Here is a 25219-nt window from a genome sequence, read left to right as displayed (position 1 = left end):
TATTTAATCTCTTTTTACTACAAATTGTATATTTTATTGATCAGCTGCACAATTTAATTACTTATTCGATCAGAGTTGCCATCGCGTTTTAACCTACCTTTTCTGCCTTTAAATATTTTTTGATTTTAAGATACCTCTATATTAACAAATGAAAATAATACAAAATACTCGTAGAAATTTAAAACTATGTTTTATAAACAAGTAAGAGTGGTATATTCGGCTGTGCCGAATCTTATATACCCTTCACCAAGTTATACTTCAAAATTTTAAATATTTTTAGGTAAACAAAATTAAATTTTTTTCCAGTTGTTTTTTTCATTTTTTTTAAAAATTTTTTTCGATTGTTATTTAAATTTTTTTTTTTAAATTTTAAAATATTTTTTTTTTAAAATTTTAAAATTTTTTTTTTTGTTTCTTAAATTTTTTTTGTGAAAAAAAATTCGGGTTAAAATTTTTCCCGATTTTGACCCATTGTAGGTCCAACTTACTATGGTCTTATATACGTCGTTGCAAATGACTTTGAATTATCTATCATTATATATCCATATTGTCTATATTAATGTCTTAGTAATCCAGATATAGGTCAAAAATAGGTCAAAAATCGAGGTTGTCTTGGTTTTTTCCTCATATCTCAGCCATTTGTGGACCGATTTTGCTGATTTTAAATAGCAAAATTCTCGATTTCTGGATCCCGAAGATATCTGGGGTCTTCAGAAAATTGATTTCAACAGACGGACAGACAGACGGACATGGCTTAATCGACTCCCCTATCTATAAGGATCCAGAATATATATACTTTATAGGGTCGGAAATGAAAAATGTAGAAATTACAAACGGAATGACAAACTTATATATACCGTTCTCACGAAGGTGAAGGGTATAAAAAAAATATATGATATGAAAAAAGTTCACTGAGGGGGTGCTTTAGTTATACTGTAAGTATATTAATGAAATTAAAATTGTGTTTATTGTTAAATTTTATGTTTTTCAATGTGATTTACATTTACAAAATCCCGAAAGCCGGGATTGAAAAATCCAGTCTCGTTTGGATCCCCAATGAGTATACTAATATGCCTGTGCTTATGAGTGTTTATGTGAGGCAATAAAAAGGTTTATGGCTTGGCTAAATTTATATTTTATCGAATGTAAAAACCTGTGAGCTTACTTTTACTATAAACTTTTAGAAAGCACGAATATTAAAACAAAGCACTAATAAAATAAATAAAAATAAATACTTTTAACGGCCATTTTCACAATGTACGATTATTTAATTTTAACCGGAAAATTAACAAACTGTCGGTTTGTTTAACGGGGACCATTTAACCAACGGTTACCCATTTACGTTTCACCATCATTTGATTACTTAACCAAAGCATTCAGTAGAAAGTATGGCAATAATGCATATATTTGTGTAATGAAACATTGAAATATAAAAAATTGTCTAAAAGACGGCATAAAAAATAATAATTTGTGTTTTCTTAGTGGTATAATAAAAACACGTATAAAACTCAAAAATATTAAGGTACCTAACTGTAAAATTTGCAGAACAAACTGAACAACAATTACTGAAAACCAACAAGGAAAAGTGCACATTTGTTGTTTGGTTTGTAAGCGCAATATCCGGGTGATATATGGATCACCCCGTGCAAAATTTACTTTTCATCGCTTTACACTTTTAAAAATTATAAATATTACAAAAATATAAATGTTTTTCCATGTTCTTTTATTATATTTCTTACAATTAAGATGCTAATCGGCGAAATTTATTCGGTTATATTTAACAGCAACTTGTTGTAAAATTCATATTAGCCTAACTTGCGGTTAAAGTTCACGTTAACTTTTAATCGTACATTGTGAAAATGGCCGTAAGTATGATAATTTTTTTTTTGGATATTATATTAAAAGATATTCTGAAATATTAGTTTTGTTCATTTCCTAATCAAAGAATTCGAAATATGTATGTATCAGAATTTATGTAATGGAAACAAAATATGACAAGACGTAAGTAAATTAAAAACATTGTGTTATTTTTATTGACATTATTATGGTACATAGAGCTTTTGATAGTGCACTGCACAAGCTTCAAAAGTTTTTACCTAAAAGTCAACAGCGGAATATCCTTAAAGGACTTTTGTTTTAATTTGTGTCAATGCGCATGGGGGAGGATTTCATGGGTTTTGATGAGAGGTAACTAACAAAGCAGAGAACGGTAATTATGTATATTATAGCAACATAAAATGAGGACATGAGCTAAATATGCAACACAAAATACAACATATTTTTTGTACTTATCATAGAATCAAAAAGAAAAACTTAACAACTATGAACAAAATGAATCAGAAATTCTAAACTATAAACGGATTTGATTTATATGAAGATACATTAGAAACCTACAAGATGTTGCTATATCAAAGTTTTGTAAATCATAATTTCTTATAAATTACTTTGAACATTTTATTATAATATGAATAAACTTACTACCTACATACATACATGCATATTTAGTTTTAATAATTATAGTATGTATAGTATTCTAACTATGGATTACTTTAAGACCCTGTAACTTTTAAGGTGTGATTATAGCAAAAATAACCGGGAAAACATTCGCCATACTGAGAAGCAAACACTGAACTCATGCTGAGAGTTTTCTAGCCAGGAGTCGAATTGACAATTGTTTTGAAAATAATACACGTGAATACAAACATGAGTTAATGAAAAATGCCTCTTTGTGTCTCAGTCTCTCTCTGCACATTTATAAAAGGACATGTGAGAGCCATAAAAGCTTTTTTAATGTATTGTGTGTGTATTTTTTCTTTGCAGGAGTGGTATGTTGATAAATTTTAGCCGCCATGGATCCCAGTGCTTTACAAAACATGGATCGGGACGCATTAAAGAAACAAATCGAAAATATGAAATATCAGGCCAACATGGAAAGATGGCCGTTGTCTAAAAGCATTGCAGAGTGAGTAATTAACAAACAAAATATATAAAAAATACCCAAAAAAAAAAAACAAAATATCTAATAATGACAAAGCATTTAATAGTTAGCAATTAAAGTGAGAAAATATTTAAAAAATATAAAAAAAAAAATAGTTTTATGTATCTACAGATAAATGTGTTAAAGGTTTGTTAAAGTGTTTGATTTGAATTTCGGAAAAATTTTATTTTACTACTATTAAATAAATACACGCATAGATGAAGGAGTGTTTTCAACCCCAAAAAACAAACACTTTGGAAAAAGAAAAAGTTATCTTCAGTCTATTTGGAAAACCATTATTTACCTCTGTATGCGTGTTGTTGTGTGTGTGAGTTTCTATAACTGTAACTGGGGTCTGAGGGTGTGCGTGTCCGTGTCCGTATGCGGCTGTATGTTAAAGTGTGCGATATAAATGTTAGATGAAGTACAATTTTATTCCTCCTTTTGTGTTTTTTTAGAGCCATGTTAAGACCCTTAACAACAAAACAAATAGAAAATGAAAACAACTTTGTTGCTTTTTTGGGTTGCCTGTTTTTATTTCTTTCTTTCATTCTTTCTTTCAAAGTTTAGCATGTGTCTATAAAAATAATAAAACAAATATATGTACATATGTATAAAGCTTACCGTCAAACACAACAACAAAGCTTGATGGATATTTATGTCTGAAAAAAAATATAAATAAATAAATAAGTATTGTTTTAAACAAAAATGAAAACAGAGTGGTATTGTGAGCAAAAGAATTTTGACTTTTAAACTTCACTATAAAATCAAAGAAGAGATATACATATCTGTTAAATTTCCTTAGAATTAATATTGGTAGTCTAGCGTGAAAGATTTGATTCATACAAAAAAGATTTGACACACCCATAACAGAAATGTATCATGTTTAAATTATCATTCATATTAAACAATTATAAATACGATAGTAAATATTAGTTACACTAAATGTAATAAACAGACTTTTTAAATTTTGTTTAAATAACTAATGCATTTATCGTAACGAGTCATCATCTTACTTCCTATTTCAAATTTGTGTGGCAAAGTTTCCAGTCACAGAGTAAACTCTATCACTTACCAAAGATGTTGTTGGCTTTATCGTCAACAAATCATTATACAGACAATCTAAATTTCGATCTGGAACCTACTACATAATTAGTTTTTAGTAAATTTAGAATTTGCAAAGTAGCAAGACCACTCACTTAATACTAAAATTCAATAATATTTTTAACAATTTTGCATTATCTTTCCAACAAGCAAGTCATAAAAACATATAGTATGTATGTACTAGGTTTTACATCAAAACGATTTGTTGCTAGGAGCAATATAAATATACATACATACATAAATATTCTTATAAAGTTCAAATAAAAAATTAACTGTATTAATTTTCTTTTTATTTAATTTGTATAGCAAAGTAAAGACCTTAATTTATTGCTTAAATTCTGTAATTTTTCTCGCTATCAACTTCAATCTTTAACATCCTATAATTTTCTTTATCTTTATCTTTTTTATGAATATTATTTCTGCTTACACATTCCATTAAAATTTCTAACGAACCACACTGAAATGAGCAAACATTTAAGTGTTTTTGTTGTTGAAAAAAGCAAGAAAATATGTAAATTATGCAGACTAGAGAAATAATAATAAACTACTAAATTCAAAATTAAACATGTTTTGGACGCCAATGTGAATTATTTACATATTTTATTAAACAAAGCAAATATGTATAAAAATAAATATATTCACATTGTTAAAAATAAAACGATGAATTATTTAAAATTTAAAAACAACATACATAAATAGCACTATGCGACGTTTCGCTGGGTCAGGTCTAGGAATCGAGATATATCGATTTGAAATTAATATGTATCGTATAGGAAAAATTGTAATTTGTTTGCTTTTTTCATGCGTTTCATGCGACCATCTAAATGTTCGAATATCGCAAAGTTATGTTGAGTAAAGCTCAACGCCGGTTACAACATAGTCAATAAAGAAAAGTGGTATTTTTGGTTTTCATTGAGTGGGACCCTGGAAAATCACTTTTTCATAATTTTTTTTTCGTTAGTTATTTTACAAAACTCAATTAAAATCATCTAATAAACTAATTCGGGTACGCTGAATTCAGTGGTGCCAACCGTTTTTTATGTTTCGAGATATACCGTTATTTCAAAAATGGAGGAGGTTGCATAACATATATTCGCGTAACTCAAAAACGGTTTAGTTTATTGAATGAACTGAAAAAAATCGAAATTCCGCAATAATATTACCTTTAATTAAGGCTTAACACGTTTTTAATCTTCGCAATCGTTTTAGAAATATAATTTTTTTTGGTTGCATTCTCCAATTTTTTTATGCCGTTTTATAAAACAAAAAATTCGAAATTTTCCCAAAAAAAAATATTTTTGTTTGCAACAAAAATTTATATTTCTAAAACAACTGCGGAGATTTTAGTTTATTCAATAAACTAAACCCTTTTTGAATATATATTGTGCAACCTCCTCCATTTACGAAATAACGGTATATCTCAAAAATACGAGCTAACCTAAAAAAACGGTTGACACCACTGAATTTAGCATACCCGAATTAGTTTAACCCACTGGGTGCCCCGCTTGACATTTTTTTTTCAACTAGCACAGTGTAATTTATAATGTTAAACAAAGTAGTTGTGGTAGTTTCTATATTTATTTTTCATATATTTCGGATTATAATCGCAAAATCTCAAAATTTTTAAACTAAACTAGAAAACCGCACGGTTTTAGATACTAAAGAACAAAATTAGACCCACCTAAAGCAAAATCTATTTTTTAAAGAGCACGTCTTATGTACAATATTTTAGAATTCCACAATCATTCAACATCTATCTAAACAAGTTTGTAAGTGTTTTAAGTATTTGAAAATGTTGAGAAGTGATTTTATATAAAAAAAAACAAATTTCCTGTTTGAGTTAATTAAAATTCAAATGAAATGAAATTGAAATACATAATCCTCATGTAGCCAATTTGTTAATAGCGCAAATCAAATAAAAAATTCATTTATGTTAGTCTTGTGTAAATCATTTTATATAATTTCAATTAAAAACAGTTCCTTCTTCCCCCTTTCAATATTTAAAGTTAATAATTCTTGTACAGTCTGACTGCACCCCAGCCCCTTGCATTGGTTATTGTCGTACATTTACAAATATTTTATTTTCTCCGGCTACAAGTATGAAGTTAAATTATTTTTATAGGCATTTAATGCTAAATTCCAAAACTACTGGTAATTTCCGTTTAATGTTTGCAAAAAAGCAAATATGAATGTGTATTTATTTATATGGATATAATTTATAGTTTGTTTAATAAGGACGAAATATGTAGTAGAAGTAGTGTAAAAATCCAAGTACATAATATAATACAGAATGAATATGATTTCATTTAGTAAAACTTAAGCGTCTTGATTGCTCTTAAAATGATTTTGTCATAATAAATATAATGTCTATTAATTATATTTACACTCAAAAACGTTTTATTTAATAATATATAAATTTTTCTTAATAATAAATTAATTCAAATTTGGTTATTTTTTGAAGAAAAATTTATTTTAGCGGTAAATTTTGAAAATAAATTATAATAATGAATTGTTTTTTTTTGTATTATGAAAGTGATGCTTTTCCTTTTTTGCATTGAAAATTTTAGTTTTAGCGTTTTATAATGTTAGAAAAAGTATGAGGTTTTTGTTTATCAGAAGTAGTTTTGTTTATATCTCGTTTGATTATAGTAAATTTGTCATATCATCTACATATAGATATATATAAAAGAGTAACGTTGCTGACTGACCGACTGAATGACTGACTGACTGATTCATCATTGCACAGCCCAAACGACTGAAGCCAAAACGATCCACTAAGAAGGGATTTTTGGAAATTCGAACGTTTAGGGGCTAAAAAAGGGTAAAAACGGGTAAATTCGGTAACCTTATATCTTCAAAACTAATAAAGATACAAACAAACTTAAAATTGCATGTTACTCCATTTAAAAAGTCAGCTGTCAGGTGTTTCGTACTTTTTCGAAATTCGAACCTTTTAGGGGTGAAAACGGGTAATAACTAGTGTTTATAAAAAACCGACTTTTTAAAAAATCGGTTTGTCGGTTAACCGAAAATTGAGTTTTTTTAAAAAACCGGTTTTTCGGTTAACCGACATAGAAAAAACCGGTTAACCGTTATATATATGTATAATACATAAAATGTCCAATAAAGTATATACAGCTTTAAAGTTTGTAATTTTTAATAGTCAGGAATGGTTAATATTAAATAACTATAAATATACAAAAGGGCTAACTCCATTTATTTTGTAAAAATTTCAAAATTATTATCTCAGTAAAATGGAATTGAGCATAAATTTGTTTCTAAATATATAATACTTGTTTTAATTATTGGTTTGTTCATTAAATTTCAATCAAAAAATGTAAATCACTTTTTTAATTAAATATTTGATAATTTTGAAATTTATTATCACCTCTACTTTCTGATATGAAACAGAAAATGTTACAAATCGCAAAAAAGGACCTATAAGATATAAACGCACTTCCTCTTAGCTGTTATGGATTTTAGAACGTTTTTTGTCTCTCCTTACTAATAATGAAGTCAATGAAGTCAAATGTATTGAAAGAAGGTATATACATCGAATTCAATTTAACGCTTGGTAAGATCATCTCTAAGTTTTTAATGAATCATTAGTAAGATTTAGCCTAAACTTATAGAATTATGCGGAATTTAATTTTAATTTTTAATAGTTTCATTATGTGATATTTATTCTGAAAAAGTTTTTAAGTAAACTCATCGTCCTCTACTATTTAGAATCGGATAAACCGGTTAACCGAAAATCAACATTTCAAATTAACCGGTTCGCAAAAAACCGAGATTTCGATGAAAAACCGGTTTTTCGGTTAACCGGTTTATAAACACTAGTAATAACTGTATTTTGGTACTTTTTTGGCACCATATATATCTTTTAAACCAAAAAAAAAGTAGAAACAAAATTTAAATCGTATTCTTATGTATACTTATCAAAAAATAAAAAATATAAGTTTGGTAATTTTTGAAAATTCGAACCCTTAAAGGATAAAAATTGTGTTTATTTTTGGTACTTTTTCATAAAATAAGTTTTTCTATAATTTGACATAGACATACGAATATTTTATTATGAGCTCCCACCACGATACAGAAATTAACTAACAGGTTGTTATTTGGAACTCGAGTGCCAAGGTTTATATTTTTTTTAAACATATTTTTTCTTGGGCATATTAACACGGATTTTAATCGTTTGAGACATGTGCCAAAATGTGAGAACTGAACTTTAGGTACTATTTTATTCTTCTAATGGTACTTTTTGATTTTCTATAACAATGGACATATAGAAACATGAAATTAAGCATATATGGTCTAAGTGAGTGAAAATTGAAGCGGATACTTCATGGTACTTTTTCTTTATTTTAATAGTACTTTTTTAATTTTCTATAACAATGTACTTGGAAACATGAAATTAAGCATACATGGTCCTAAGTCAGTGATAATTCTAGGGGGAGACTTTTTGGTACTTTTTCTTAATTCAAATTGTACTTTTTGTAATTTCTTCATAAAGATTATATGGAACCGAGTGAATGGGAAACCTCAAGTGTGGCTTTTATGGTATTTTTCCATATTCTAATGGTACTTTCTTGAATTTTCTATAACAATGGACTTAGAAATATGAAATTAAGCATATATGGTCCTAAGTGAGTGAGAATTCTAGGGGTAGACTTTTTGGTCCCAAGTGAGTTAAAATTCAAGGGCATACTTCATGATACTTTTTCATTATTCTCATGGGTACTTTTTTGAATTTTCTATAATAATGGTCCTAGAAGAATTTCAAAACCGCGGTTTCGCTTTTAAAAAATTGAAAACCGATCGGTTATGGTTTTGTGATAATTTATTAAATATTAAGTTTTATGGAAACAAAATTAGTTGATAATATAGGAAATGCTATATAAATTTAAAATTCAAACTTGACGGGTTATGGTTTAGTGAATGCGGCTTCAAAAGTGATAATCAATGGTACTTTTTGAATATTTTATAATAATAAACTTAAAAATTTAAACTTAGGCACACTGAATGAATTCTGAATGAATTTGAATTCACAAAAGGTGACTTTAGTGGTAAGTTTCTTTTGCATTTTCTATAATAATGAACCCAGAAATATAAATTTAAGCCTTTACAATTAGATTCACAAAAGGAGACTTAATAGTACTATTTCTTTCTTCTAATTGGGGTGGCGAAGCGCACCGGGTCATCTAGTATAATATAATATTGTATTTTCTCGCCGCATTAAAAATTAATATTTTTAAAAATTATGTAATTTTTGTGGAACTCAATGGATACACTAAATTGAAACCTAAAATTGACGTGTTTGTAAATTTTGTAAATTTATGCCGGGAATATCGACCACCTTAATGTACGGTATAATTGTGGGTTTAAAAGAATGAAACGTGCTTTAATATACGTGTGTATGTAAATTTCTTTGTGGTTTGTTAACATTCTATATATCATGCATGTATGAATGAACGAATGAATGAAAAAAAGAGGTCTACAACCAACCAACCAAGCTTTTTCTTGGCTGAACGCTTTATGAAAGAGCTTGAACTCATTTTAATGTTAAATGATGTCAACGTTTTTTGCGAGCAAAGTTTATTTTTGTTCTGTTAAATACACGTATCAAAATTCAACTCACTTCAAAATGAATGTTTATCAAGCTCAACCACCCTCCCACCTACATATAAACTGCTGCAAAGTGTTTTTACTTTTTCTGACAAGATAACAAATCGTATCTTCTCACCCTTACTCTCTTCTATTTAATTTTTTTTAAATAATTTTTGTTTAGTTGTTTTATCTTTTCATTCATTTTTTTCCTGTTTTGGAAAAAGTCAAGTTGGTTTTATTCAGATCTATTCATTAGGGCGGGTCGATTTTTTGACAAACAATCGTACGGGTGAATACGATTCTACGAAGAATTCTATGCAACTTTACTCTAGAAGTCTATGCAACTTTACTCTAGTCTAAAATGGATTTTACATATAAAATATTTTTCCGCAAGGTCAAAATCCATTTTAGTCCTATGTTTTCTAACCAAAATTACTTAGAATTCTTCGTAGCATTATTTTCCCCCATAAGATATTTCTGCATCTAAACAAATTTATAAGTATGTATAATTTTTTCAATTAAGTTAATTTTTTCGAATAATATAAACTTTTTTAGGAGTGCACATTTGTGACTTTAAAGTACCTATTCTTTAAAACTAGCCAAGACGAATAATATTAAGTTATAGCTACAAAGCATAACAAAACGTTAAGCAATTCAATTAATATATTTATGTACGTGGATAAAGGATATAAATACTAAAATAATTTCATTTAATTTCTATAAATATTACGAATTGTTCTTAAAATGCTTGCTTTTCTGATTTGCCACCCCATTAGAAAGGGAATCAATGATATTTTCTTGTCCAACAAAACTTTTTTAAACTTTTGATTTCCCTTCTGACTTACTTTTGTTAACATAACTAGAGAGTCAAACATAGAAAAATGTGTTTGTTTTCCTTGAAACATGCAATTTATTGCTTAAATTCTAGTACTGATTTCTGTTTTCAACAATAGATATCAGATACAAGTCAATTGACTTTTTTTTAAAATTTATTGGTAAAAATCAAATAAATGTATCTGAAGTTTATTGGTGTGTTGGTTTTATATGTATATCGTCATCTAAAACACAAATAGACATATTCAACATTTTACTGGACAATAAAACAATGGCATTATAAAATAACAAGAGTGCTTTATTCGGCTGTGGTGCCGATTCCCTTCCTATAAGGATTCACAATATATTTTATATATTTAAAGGTTCGCAAATAAATATTGTTGAATTGCCTGCCACTCTTTATAAAGTGTATATTTAAAAGATTCATAGTTTTCTCAATGTAATTAAAAACACATAGAGACATCTTTAATCAGTGTTGCCATTTTGACGCTTTTCGGGTATTTTATGACGCTTTTTTGGTGACGTTACCCTTTTATTTTTACCAAATACTCTTTTTTACAAAAGGGTATTTTTTTACGCTTTTTCCATATTTTGTGGCGCCTTTTGTTACAACTATGTGATTTTGAAACAAATCAAACTTTTAAAATTAAGTATTTCATTAAAAATGTTTTGTGGCCCGGTGATGCTGATGATTATGAAACAGATGTATTTGAAAATGAATTAGTTTTTCTCTAAAAAGTTATCCTTATTTTAATTTTTATTAAATTTTTATTTTAAGTTTTTCAGTGGTACAATCAGTTACCATGTACAATTATTAGAGAGTTTTTGCCGCTAAAACGTCAAACTATGTATGTATTTAATCAAATCACGATATTTTATAAATTTTTAACGTTTTAATTAAAATTAGTATACACTTATTTAAAAATATACTGAATTGATAATTTTTGTAATAAAAATTTAAATTCAATTATTTTTTTAGACATTTCCTTTTTATATTTTTTACATTTTCTTTTGTTTGACGTTATAGGAAATGCATAATTGAGAACATAGGCTGACTTCATAAACGCATAAATGCAAAGCAATATTTTGTGACATTCATGAACGCATAAATGTTTTGTAAAGAATCATAAATAAAAACAGTTCACAAATTTGACAGATGCTGCGCATGGACAAGCATTGCCATACAGTAATGAACTTGCGACATTGCCAAAACAAAATCTATTGCGTTTATGAACACTATGCATTGCAGTGTTGCTTTGCAAAATGCGTTTATGAAGTCAGCCATACTTTCTAATAATTTTACTTTGTTAGTTCTGCCATGATTTACTCCTAAATTTTAACTTGCTTCTTATATTTATAGTTTTTTGCTTTTTATCCTTGTTTTGAATGCCAACTTTACCCTTTTTACCCTTTCTTAATGTGTTATTTGCAAAACAAAAGAATAAGTTTTCAAAATTTTTGTAAAAATTTTATTTTTTTCTAAATTATATTTTTTCTTTACACGTACACAACCCGAATGTGAACAATAGAGCGTAAAATACACTCATTTCATTGCGGATATTTTATTTTTTACCCATACGTGCACCCAAATTAAATGCCTCTATTTGCCTACCAAAGCCAAGATTATTTTTAATTGATAATACCGTACTTTTTGCCCGTAATTTCAACAAATCGATACTTACAGTGCAAATTACCTATATGTATTTTTACACTATGATCCATAAATCGTATTTAAAATACATAAATATAAAAAAAATTGTTTGGAAATAACTAGAGAATTGTGCTCAACACTGTAAACGTATCCAAAACACAATTATAGAAAATACTTAACATCATCACCTAATTTAATTATTCTTAAAAAGCCAACCTTAATGGAAAAGTAATCGGGTAGAGGTCGTTTACTGAAATTGATTTTCTTTATTCAAAGCAACAACGTTTACATGGGAAATAAAACCAAAATTTTATAGCAATAACGTTAAATAAATCTCCAGTGGCAAACCGTGTGCTAATCGAATTAACACTAATTGCATTAAAATTACACACACATGCATCATGTTGTGTGTGTAGTACGTAAACTTGAAAATTATAACAACCCTGCAGTTCATTGAACTAGTTCCGCCACTAAGTGACTGGTGAATGTAACATGGGAATGTCATTGCAGGTGGCCGATTGCTACACTCGTCATAACACTTCAAAATTAAGTTCAGTAGTACCAATACTCCTTCCTGCATTTCAGAAAAAAAAAAATTTTCAAGAGAGCGGAGTTGAACTCATAACCTCTCATTTTGGAGTCAAATGGTCTAATGACTAATGTACTGGTCTCTATTTGGTATTACGCATTGCATGTGAGTCTAAAATACCAAATTACCAATGGTAGCATTCAGCACTACATGTGATCATCGAAGTGCAATATTTTAGACTATAAAATATAGGGCATCGTTAATCAAATTTAGAGGGATTTAATTTTACTTGTATCTATTTTCAAGAACTGTATTTATTGACGATTCGCTATAGCAGCCACAGCGAACTAGTTTTTGGTACATGTAGTAAAATAGCTTGTGTTAGGTTTCCAATTGTCACTTTTCAAATTGCTGGGAAGTACATAAATCAAACATACATGTTAAATAATACCTTAGGGGATAACATTTGAATGTACCTACAAATATAAAATTATCTAATTTAATAAAAAAAATACTTGATTTTGTCCATATAATTTTTGCAAAAGTTTGCCGTTATAAGTCCAGTCTTTTAACTTAGTTGATTAACGTATTTCCCCATATTATAAACATTAGTGTAATGTCAAAATTTAATGTGTAAGATGTAATTGTAAATTGATTTAATAAATTAATCAATTACTAGGCACCACCTAACATTAGGGTCAATATTTTGTTATACCCTAATTGATGGGACAATTTAAAAAAAAAAACGACTCGGCGATTTGCTACAGTAAAACGAAATAAAACAATATTAAGCAACACGCTGAATATAATTGAACACTCCACTATACATACATACACAGAAAAAACAAAAATTGAAATCCAATTACAAAATTCATGGCGAATTTTTAATAACTTTAACATTTTTTGACCGATTTCTGTTTTTTATGTCTCATTAGAACGACAATTATGTACACATTTCGATTCTTTTAAATTAAATTATAAAATTAATTTTTTAATGGCAAAATTTTTACAAAAACTGAAAAAAATGCATTTTTTCCCCTTGTAAATGCATCTCAAAACTTCAGAGGGCTGCGGCACGTCTTAACACCAACCGATTTACCTAAAATTTTTTCAGGATGATTTTTTTACTAATGTTCACCAAACTGGAGGGTGAGAATGGCCACTAGGGCTACCCTAGTGTACATACATAAATATTTTTTTTTTCAAAATGTATAATATATTATTATTTTACAACTGTTTGTCAAAATTCACTATAAATTTGTTTCAAAGTTAACAAAAATTTTTTCAATCATTTAAAAAAATGTTTGATTCTATAAAAAAAAAATTCAAACAAAAATTTTTTCAATCATTAAAAAAATGTTTGATTCTATAAAAAAAAAATCAAATAAAATTTTAATAAAGAAAATATTTTGTCATGTACAAGTGTTGTCTATTATTTTTAATATTATAAAAATGTATCACAAAATGAAAACGTACTTGATTTGAAGTACATTATGTTAAAAGATTTACAAAACAAATAGACGTTTCTCATTATTAAAAAAAGTTGTTAGGATTGTTAACCATAAAATTTAAAACCAATTCAAATACATATTTATAAAACCAAATAAAATAAATAATAAAATACAAATCTGATTTCAAACATACATATGTTTGAAAATATTTTAGTCATAATTTTTTCTGTGTATGCATTTCTTCAATTGTACATTTCTTGTAATTGGAAAATTACAATTATGTGTTCTAAATGTAACAGAAAAATATTAATTTCGATCATATGCTGTTAAATTTTAATTGGAATCACAACACTAAATGATCTAATCTAAATTATGTTTACTTGAAATTCAGTTGAATTGAACTCAATTACAATTGCTGTAATTGTAATTGATAATATTTCAATTACAAGTATGTAATTATAATTAAAAATTCCGTTTATTTAACATTACCGGAACACACAATTTTTATGAACAAATATTCGATAAAAAGTTTTGATATTTATTAAAAATACCTTTTCTCATTATTAAGCTGAAGTTAAAAACAAGTAATGAAAACATTAATACGCCTTGAAGAAGGCAAATTAATAATATTTTTGGAAAAGATTTCAAAATAACTCATAAAAATCGTGAACTACATTTTAAATACGTGAATAAAATGGTTTGGAAACAACTTTTTATAGAGTTTTTTTGGTATAAGAAGAGCTAAGAATTCGCAAATTATTTTTTCTGTGAAATCAGTATGAATATTCTGGCAGCCTTACATGCACTTCTCTGTAGCATTAACAGTTTTTTTTATTTCTTTGTGTTAATTTGCCTACAACATTGTGTGTGCCTTTTGTCCTTTGTTTGTCTTAAATAATGCTTTGAAAACGTATTTTTAAGGCTTAAACTAGCACAGACATTGTCGTGAGTATTTGGTAACTTTTTTAGACTATTGTGTAAATTAATATTATAAACAAGTATAACGGCGAAAATAAAAAATAACAATAAAAATATATTTTAATGAGAATTTTTTTTTACTAAAAATTCGTTGTAAAATTTTCAATGGTAAAATTTTAAATTTAATTTACATATAATACTTATTAGTACAAAACCACAATCAAAGAACATATTTTTTCCAGTTAGATAGACTCTTCATTTTTCACACATTTTTAGTGTTGTTCATTCGGAAATCAAAATCAAATTTGCAAGTAAAACACCTGTTTTAGTCAATTCACGACTAGTGGTTTACCATGGTATTTAAATTTCAATGGTATTAAAACTTTCTTTGTTAAATACATACTTATTTATTGTCGTAATTTGTAAAACATGTTTCCACATCAGTGAGCGGCACTCATAGCTACCAGGGGCTGAACACGATCATAAATATGTATGTATATTGATAAAAATTATCAAATAAGCAATCAATAACTGGTAGGAGTACAAAAGAGAAAGAAAATTAATACAGTGCAAGCTCGGTATTCGCGACTAATTAAAAACCAGACCTGTCCCGAAAACTGAATTTTCGCGATAACAGAACCCAAAATTTTATTGAAAAATATTGGTCTAACACCCACCTTAAAGTATACCGATAGACTTAGAATCACTTTCTGAGTCGATTAAACGATGTCCGTCCGTCTGGCTGGTTGGTTGGTTGGCTGGCTGTCCATGTAAACCTTGTGCGCAGAGTACAGGTCGCAATTTTGAAGATATTTCGATAAAATTTGGTACATATAATTTTTTCGGCCCAAGGACGAAGCCTATAGAAACTGGCTGAAATCGGTCTATTATTTCACCTAGCCCCCATACAAATGTCCTCTCGAAATTGGACTTTATCGGTCATAAATCTTTAATTTATATATGTATCTACACAAATTTCGCTCCAAATAAGTTTTATATATACAAAATTCATGTCACCAAATTTTGTTACGATCGGTCCATAATTAGTCATAGCTCCCATATAGACCCGCTTCCGAAAATCACTTTAACGTGCTTAAATCACTTAAAAATGTTGGTATATACACAAAATTCAACATAAATAACTTTCATATAGACATAAATCACACGACCTAATTTTATGGTGATCGGTCCATAATTGGTCATAGCTCCCATATAAGGCCCACTTCCGAAAATCACTCACGAATATAAATTATTGATATTTTAAAAGAAAAATATTTTTACTCATTTACTTGGTGTAGGGTATTATATGGTCGGGCTTGACCGACCATACTTTCTTACTTGTTTAAAATTAGAATTGTTTTTTGCTGAATCACGTAGTTCATATAGAGCTGTTGTCGGCTTATCATTTTCCAAAGCCCATCATTGTATGCATATGTTTATCGATGTTATACAATCCACTTCAATTTTGTTTTCTTCATGTATAAATACTCCTCCTCTCTTACGTGAATATAAATGATGTCATCCGGGCGTTATTATTGGAGTTGAATATTAAAGGATTATTGAAAAAGCATTTAAAGGCGCATGGTTTTTTCAATTTTTCAAAAACCAATAATTTCAGGACAAAAAAGCTATTCGCTCTTTACTATTTTTCTTCAGGGAGCCGTTTTCTAATTACATGTGACAAGAGTGTGATTTAGAAGCACCCTATAATATATAGCGGATTTAGTGAAGAGTAAACCCATGCTCATAAACGTAGTCCTTAAAGTCTTTCAAAAATGGACCGCATGGAAACCAGAATTGGTTTTATAAATTTTGGAATACAAATGACTGGCTTTTGATTGTAAGATCGCTGCTGATATTGGAACGTTTTTTTCCCTTTGCTTTACAAAACACATTTTTTCCATTCTTGGTTAGTCAGCTTTTTTTAAGGTGCAACGTTTGCCAGGGCCACTTTCTGTTGTACGTACGAACTTTTTTAATGCATTTTATCGCTTTATAATGCTGTAAACCGAAGACTTATGCCACTTGTAATTTACGCAAATTGAATTTATGGAATCTCCGCATTTAAATTTTTTTTTTAAATTTCTAATTTTTGAGTAGTCGTTGTCTTTAAAATATGCTGTACTTTTCCCATATTAAGAGATGTATTTACACAACAAATGACACGAATAAACTGACAAAATTAAATATCAAAATCATCCAAAAAGGTTAGTATACCAAAAGACGGGGATTTAAGCCGTCGCTATAACCGGGCCATCGCGATAATGTGTAGTCGCGAATACAGAATCCATATTTCATGTTCTCTTTATGCCGACCACAGTTGTACATACATACATTGAATTGAACGATTTTATTGAAATTGATATTTGCACAGTCTGCACAGTACAATTGTATACACGCATAAAGTAACATGGATACTAGGGTAGAAGAGTAGAGGGACTGTTCGTGATGGCACACATTATTTATATAGTGTTATAGAAAAATGGAAACAGAATAAAAAGTCGTATCTGTGAAGTAAAAAAAAATAATAATAACAATAATAATAATGTCATTTGCCTCTTCCATACACAATTTATTATAAATGCACACAAATTATAGTATGTATGGATAAATAAATATATTTACAGTAGACCTGCGCTGAAAAAAAACTTGATTTGCTTTGATAAAATTCATTCATCGATTAAAAAATTTCGGTTTGCTGCAGATTAGTCCGAATATTAGGTTCTTATTTTCGTCTTTTTTTAGTATCTAAAACTAATTGATGCTAACATGGTGGTCTGAGCAAAATAAGACTCATCTAAAGAAAATATATTTTTATAATGCCGGTCTAATGTACATATTATATAATACATTAAAGAGTTTTTTGCATGAATTCAAATATATGTATATGTAAGTAAAATACAAAAGACCTCAAATGCAGTTTTATTTTTATGATGTGACTGGCATACGCTGTCATTTCCACACCACCTGTGGTATTATGTATCCTAATAAGTGTGTTGAACGTTCTTCTGTAAGTGAAAATAATATAAAATATATGTACATAATATGGCATGTATGATACAGTTTTTTGTATTTGGTAGCGAACCCGTAACGATTTTGTGGAAAGTTTGATTATAAAATAATTGTATATTGGAAACATTTGTGCTTATTATAATTGAGATAATACGTACATATACATATATTTTATAGTTCTTGATTTTCATTTTAAATTTGAATAAGGGCTCATAAACTATTTTGGAGATTTTTGGTTCATATAATATTTGTTTATGTCCAATTTCATCACTATAATATTTATTGTAAGACAATTATGAATGTTCCAATACTTTTCGGATGAGAACCTTGTACGGGGACTAGCAACAAATGTTGTCCGATTTTCGACATACTTTTCAGTATAATTTCAGAGTATTTCGAACTAATTTGTGCATAATTTTATCAGAATTGAAGCATAATCAACATACATACATTCATATGTATGTATGTAAGAAAGACTGCTCAAACTGTATTCCGAGGCGACATTTGTATAGGGGCTAGGTGAAATTATGGACCGATATTGCCCATTTTCAACTTAAACTTAAATTAATCGCAAATAAAACTAGTTTTCTTTACGTCAACTTTTTAAACATACATACATGTGTTAAGAGTGTATGCCAGAGGATAGCAAATTATGAGGGAAAGTAAATTGTTGTTAGATATGAGGTGAATAAAATGTCATTAGCTCATAGGGCACACAAGTTTTTCACTAATAATAAATAATAATAAATGATTGACAAAATTCATTTGTATGTATATACATTAGAATTCGTTTGTCACCAGGTCACTTCATTTGTTTTTCGGGTATCATAATTTTTCTGAATGTTTTTGGATAAATAAAAATAATGGCGTCCTTTTTTTTGGAAAATTTTCACTCCTTGTGGAACTATTTTTAAGGATTCAAAAAACATCAATTGTATTAATTTTTGATGCAGAATCGACTAGTGCAATCATATTTGCAATATATTCAACCATTTTTACTCTACAGAAAAATGTGCTCAAAATCCGCGTCTTTAGGTGCGTTGAACCTAGAGTGGTCAAACCGGTTTTCGAATTATTCGAAAAACCGGTTATTTTCCAATTTTCCAGTTTTTTTAAACCGGTTTTTACAAAAGGACGGTTTTCGAGTTATTCGACAAACCGGTTTTTTTGTCTCGAATTATTCGACAAAATCGAATATTTTTTTATTTATTTTAAGATTCTGTGATTACTTTTGATAATTAGCGATTACTTCAAATAACACTTTTCTTCTAAATGTGCGTTATGATGATTTCATGTTGAATGCGTCATTGTCATTACTTCGGGTCATTTTTGTTTTTTACCTTTGAACATTTTACGTCTCGTTCTGGCGCGTGTTTGATTTAGCTTCGTATAACGGTTACTGTTCTACGAAGTTTATACCAACCGAGTGTCTTTTAAATTGGTGGATCTCATAAAATGTCATTGTCACTACTGATTTTAATAACAAGGTTTAATCGTTCCAGCTTCACATACGAATATATTGAATGTGACACGCAAAATTTAGAAGCTCAGCTCATTTTAACAATAAAAGAAGTTCGAAATCCACACAACTGTTACAACTAGCCAGATTTTGATTACTTGGACAAATTTTCAAAAAGTTAAAATAAAGTAAATCTTTTATACAATGCAATAATTTCAACTATAAATGAACGTGTTATTTCTGTTACTTTTTTAATCAAAAATAAATTGAGGACTCGTGTGTCCTCAAATCATTTAAAATGTATTCTCTTCGTGTAATATTATTTTAAAAAATACAACTAACAATTAGTATGTGTTAATATTATATTAATATATGTATATCATTTCTTTTGATTTAAAATATTAAACGAATTAAAAGTTGGGTTAAATAAATTAAATTTAAGTTAAATTAATTTTTAAAATACTGAATGATTTTTTAATAAAAAAAAATATTAATTTAAACTCAATTCATAAATTGACAAAAAATTTAAAAACCGGTTTTTGATTGAAAAAACCGAAAACCGGTTTTTAAAAATTACGCTTTTTCGAATTATTCGAAAACCGGTTTTTGGAATATGTCGAATATTTGATCACTCTAGTTGAACCACCACAAGGAGTGAAAATTTTCCAAAAAAAAAGGACGCCATTATTTATATTTACGCAAAAACCTTCAGAAAAATGATGATACCCGCAAATCAAATTTTTGAAATTAACTCTAATATACATACATAATTTTAAAAGTGGAAAATAAATAATTTATTATGTATTATGCATTTTGAATTTTCTAGACAATTGTCAAAGTTGATATGTATGTATGTATGTATATTTTTGGCACAGCAAAAATTTAATTTACCATAGTACTTTGTATCCGTTTGGCACGTACTCTAAATGTAAGTTAATTAATTTAAAAAACTAATCAAAAGTTTGCATTAATCAATTTGTTCTTTCGTAGGAAATAATGTTTTATTTAAAGTCAATTTGAATTCAGCTATTAAAGCAAAACCGTTTTAAAGTCTTTGATATATTCTTAAATAAACAATAGATTTTAGAAATATGTTCTATAAGGATAAAAATCATTCTTGTGTAACACATATTCAAGGACATTCATGAACTACACACAGCTACAAACACTTTTAAAATGTTTCCATTTTCTGTGAAGCGCATCAAACTGCTAACTATTTATTTTATTTTTCTTCTAAAGTACTTTGGTGAAGGAGATTTTTTGGTCTATAAACTCTGTGATTCATTTAACAAAATCGTCAATTTGTAGATGCCGTAATTTATGCCGTCTTTCTTTTTGGGGTTGATTCAAAAACGTATGTGTTACGATGCGTAAAATGGTTACAACACGAGTACACACTTATAAAATGGGTTTTTACGTTCTCAGTTAGTCATGCATAACAAAGAAAAACATTTTGCATCCAATTTAAATCTAAGAAGGAATTATTAAGAATGACATAGTTGCTAATTTCTATACCCTTCACCTTCGTGAGAAGGGTATATATAAGTTTGTCATTCCGTTTGTAATTTCTACATTTTTCATTTCCGACCCTATAAAGTATATATATTCTGGATCCTTATAGATAGCGGAGTCGATTAAACCATGTCTGTCTGTCCGTCTGTTTGTTGAAATCAATTTTCTGAAGACCCCAGATATCTTCGGGATCCAAATCTTCAATAATTCTGTCAGACATGCTTTCGAGAAGTTTGCTATTTAAAATCAGCAAAATCGGTCCATAAATAAAGTCCATTGCAACGATGTAGATAAGGCTACAGTAAGTTGGACCTACAATGGGTCAAAATCGGGAAAAATATTTTGTAACCCGAATTTTTTTTTTTATCAACAAATTTTTTTTGTCATACATTTTTTTCCAAAAAAAAAAAAAAAAATTTGGAAAAAAACTTTTTATAAAAATAATAAAAAAACAATTTCAAAAAAAAAATTTTGAAAACAATTAAAAAAAAAATTAAATTTTGTTTACCTAAAAATATTTAAAAAAAATTATTTTAAAGTATAATTTGGTGAAGGGTATATAAGATTCGGCACAGCCGAATATAGCTCTCTTACTTGTTTTTTTTACAATTACTTTAAAAGAAATAAGTAATAATGTCTTCTGTGGCGTTCACAACAACTGGTTCCATTCAAAACGAATGGATTAGACCCAAATCACGTTTTGTATTCATGTTTTTACAATTTGCAGTAGAACAAAAACCAAGTTTTTTTCAAAAACTCTTCAAAAGAAACTAGAATGTAATATTGAAAGTATTGGCGAATGTATTACTGAAAATGTTTTCGGCAGTGGCATTGATGAAATAGACGAAGAACATGATGATCTTAAATTGTGTATAAGCTTCGTTAAATTTAAATTATTCTAATAATTCTTCGATTTATTTTTAAATATGTGATCGGATTATTCGAGCAAGTTAAAATCGCTTAATCGAATTATTCGTTTTATTAGAAAAAAAAGAAATATCGCATAATTTGGATACCCTAGTATTAATGTATGTATGTTAGCGCGTGTCTGTCATTATTGTATATGTAAATATTGTAGCTTGTATGAACTGTAGTCATTTTTTGTGTACATGTTTGTTAAGCCAAGTCTGTCATTTTACTATGTATGTACAGTGTCGGTCAAAACACATTGTACAAATAGCCCCCATTATAACGATGTATTGTTATGTTTTAACCTAAAGTTACATATACTGACAGTTTTCATACATAAGTTAACACCTACCTATCCGGAAATCGTCATAATGATGGTAAATAGCATATAATAAGTAAGCGACAAAACATATTGGACAAAATTGGTTATGAATAAAAAAGAAAATAAAAAATTACCGTATTCGACTTCGCGTTAAATTAATTTCAAGAACAACTGCAGATATTAACCTAAAATATTTTTAAAAAAATGTTGAGGTAAATAAAAAAATAATTTTAAATCGATATAATTAAAATGGCTGAAAGTAAATATTGTAAAAGTATATCAAGGAGGAATGAGTCAAAAATATATTTACGAACAATTTTGTATGCCACATTCTACGGCATGCTACATACATAACAAATAAGTTTAGAAAACAAAACCTGTGGAAACTATTTACCGAGGTGGTCGACCAAAATGAACAACAGCTAAGGAAGGTGGACGGACGTATTGTTAGAGTATTCTAGAGTCAAGTGTACGGATTGTACGGATTGTACAGAGAAGAGCAGTTTATATCGCAGAAAAAGCGTAAAGCATGCCTTCAATTTGATCTAGGCCACTTTTCCGATAAATCTAAATTAAATTTTATGGATTCTGATGGAATGCGATGATTTCGACAACCTGTCAATAACATACTGAATCACAAATACTGTTCTGGAACATTTAGGAATGGCGGTGGACGCGTTATGCTATAAGTCTAGGACCTTTACACAAAACTGATAAAATGTCCCATGGATATTTGAACATGACGATGAACCTAAACACATAAGGCGTTAAGGTCATGCAGTGGCCAGCACAGTCACCTACGGCCTACGGTTACGGCCGGGTGAAAATTTATGAGAGTTATTAAAAAGAAAGGTAAATCGGGTACATTGAGATCCAAACAAATTGTATCAAGCTAGAAATGAGGCATGGTGATATATTCCAATGACAACAATAGAGAATCTTATAAGTTCCATGCCTGAAAGGTGTGCGGCAGTTGTGAATAATTCCAGTGAAGCAACAAAATATTTGTATTTTTTATATAATTCAATATGTTTTGTCGTATGATTTTTTTTATTTTTCATTACTTTTTGTTAAATTTTTTAATAATATCAGAAGAAATACTGATGTGAAATTTCGTTGTTAATAATACTGAAGATGTAATTTGATTTTAGAGTGCATTTGTTGTTTCATAAAACATACTTCCTTTGGAATTTGAAAAAAATTATAATGTTATCCAATATGTTTTCACCGATACTGTATGTAAAATGTAACAAAATAAACAAACAAACAAACAAACAGAGAGCAACAACACGAAAGACAGACAACAAACAGACCCATGCACAGAGACAAGACAGTGAGTCCGTCACTTGTTCCCTCTCTGAATAAACAACGAACTAAGGACATTGACAAGGACAGTATTTTGTATAGTCAATACAAGAACAATGTTCAGGAAACTTGATGTTATCTTTACCAAAAATTAATAAGAAACATATCAAAACACACACAAATAAATAGTATGTTGATTTCCTAGATTTTTCTTTATTTATTATACATGTATTTTAAGCGGAATGACAGTATTGAATATTTTCACAAATTGATATACATACATTTGTTAATGTTAATAAACTAAAATTACTTTCCTCTTATTCAAATCCCTGTTTTTGTTATAATGAATTACATTAACTGTTGCACAACATTTCGATCCACCTGTGCTGTATATTTATTCCCAATCGCGGACATTATTTTACTGTCAAGAATTACAGTACCACTCCGCTTTAACTTTCCTTTGACAATAGCCCAATATTGTTCAATTTGCGGGAGTTCATATATTTTTCAACTAGCAATCCATTGCAGCTTTTGAATAATGACATGAAGCTAAATTGGGCCAAAACTCTAATGAAGATTGACGTATAATAACGTTGTCGTTAACGATATTTTTTTTTATTCTTTATTTGTAAAAAATATCCTTATTCTAAGTTATCACAATTTACAGAGTTGTAGTTATACATATATTAAATGTTCATCTAAAAAATTACTATTAATTTTATAAAACTAGTGTAATTAGTTCAAGCTAAAATTATTTTTCAGAGGAAGTAAATAATTTTACAAAATTCTCTGATTTATTAAATAAATTAGTAAGACCTGCGCTTACTTTATTTACTATTTTTGGATTAATTATATACCCACATATTTTTTTTAGTAGCTTATAAGTCTATAAAAGGTTTATAAACTAGATTTCAATACAAAATTTGTTTTATAGACGTTTGACAAACTTTAATATATACTATGACAAAGTCTATAAAACATATATTAGTTGAAGTTTGAAAGATTAAATTTGTTTACAAAATAACGATAGATATGTGTGGCCGGATTTTAGGTAAATGCACTAAAATCTTTATTAATTTATTATTGTTAAAGTTGTACCAAAATTAAATGTTTAAATTTGTTTCTTCTCTTTTTAGGTAAGTACTTGTAATTATTCAATACATATTTAAAAAAATGTTATTGAATTTAAGTAAGAAGATCAACCAAAGGTATTTATACATTAAAATATATTGCTATATTGGAAATTTCTATGTGGAATTTGTATTCCAAAATTTTATATATCTTCTCTTACTAGTTTTAGAAGCTATCTAACTAAATATGTATTTTCTCAAGAATTTTCATAAGTTGTGGCCCTAATGTTCATTTATGTATATAATCATGTTATGAAATAGAATGCGTGTTTTTTTTGTCTATTTCAATGCCTTTTGAAATAAAAAAAATAGAAACACTGAATGTACGTACACTAGCGTATATTAAAACAAAAGAAAACTTTCTACTTTTATAGCCATACATAATAGTAGATATCGTCAAGTAAAATGCAAAACAACGTAACATCAAACGGTCCAAAAACCATTTTAAAATGTAAAGTATCTCTGGTATAAACTTTATTTATCCTATATAATCTTTAAA

The 25219-nt window shown here is 28.2% G+C and overlaps 1 protein-coding gene across 1 annotated transcript in view; it reads left to right on the top strand.

Annotated features, from left to right (window-relative positions):
* The window catches only part of Ggamma30A (guanine nucleotide-binding protein subunit gamma-e), a 68446-nt gene that overhangs the window by 13882 nt on the left and 29345 nt on the right, over positions 1-25219 (top strand). The window contains exon 3 of the mRNA XM_065500721.1: positions 2821-2962. Within this exon, the coding sequence (XP_065356793.1) occupies positions 2850-2962 (113 nt within the window). The 5' untranslated portion in view covers positions 2821-2849. The remainder of the gene's footprint in view (positions 1-2820; positions 2963-25219) is intronic.

Source organism: Calliphora vicina, chromosome 2, assembly GCF_958450345.1.
Source record: "Calliphora vicina chromosome 2, idCalVici1.1, whole genome shotgun sequence".
Classification (NCBI taxonomy): Eukaryota; Metazoa; Arthropoda; class Insecta; order Diptera; family Calliphoridae; genus Calliphora; species Calliphora vicina.
The sequence above is the reverse complement of the archived record's forward strand: the minus strand, read 5'-3'. Positions and strand labels throughout refer to the sequence as shown.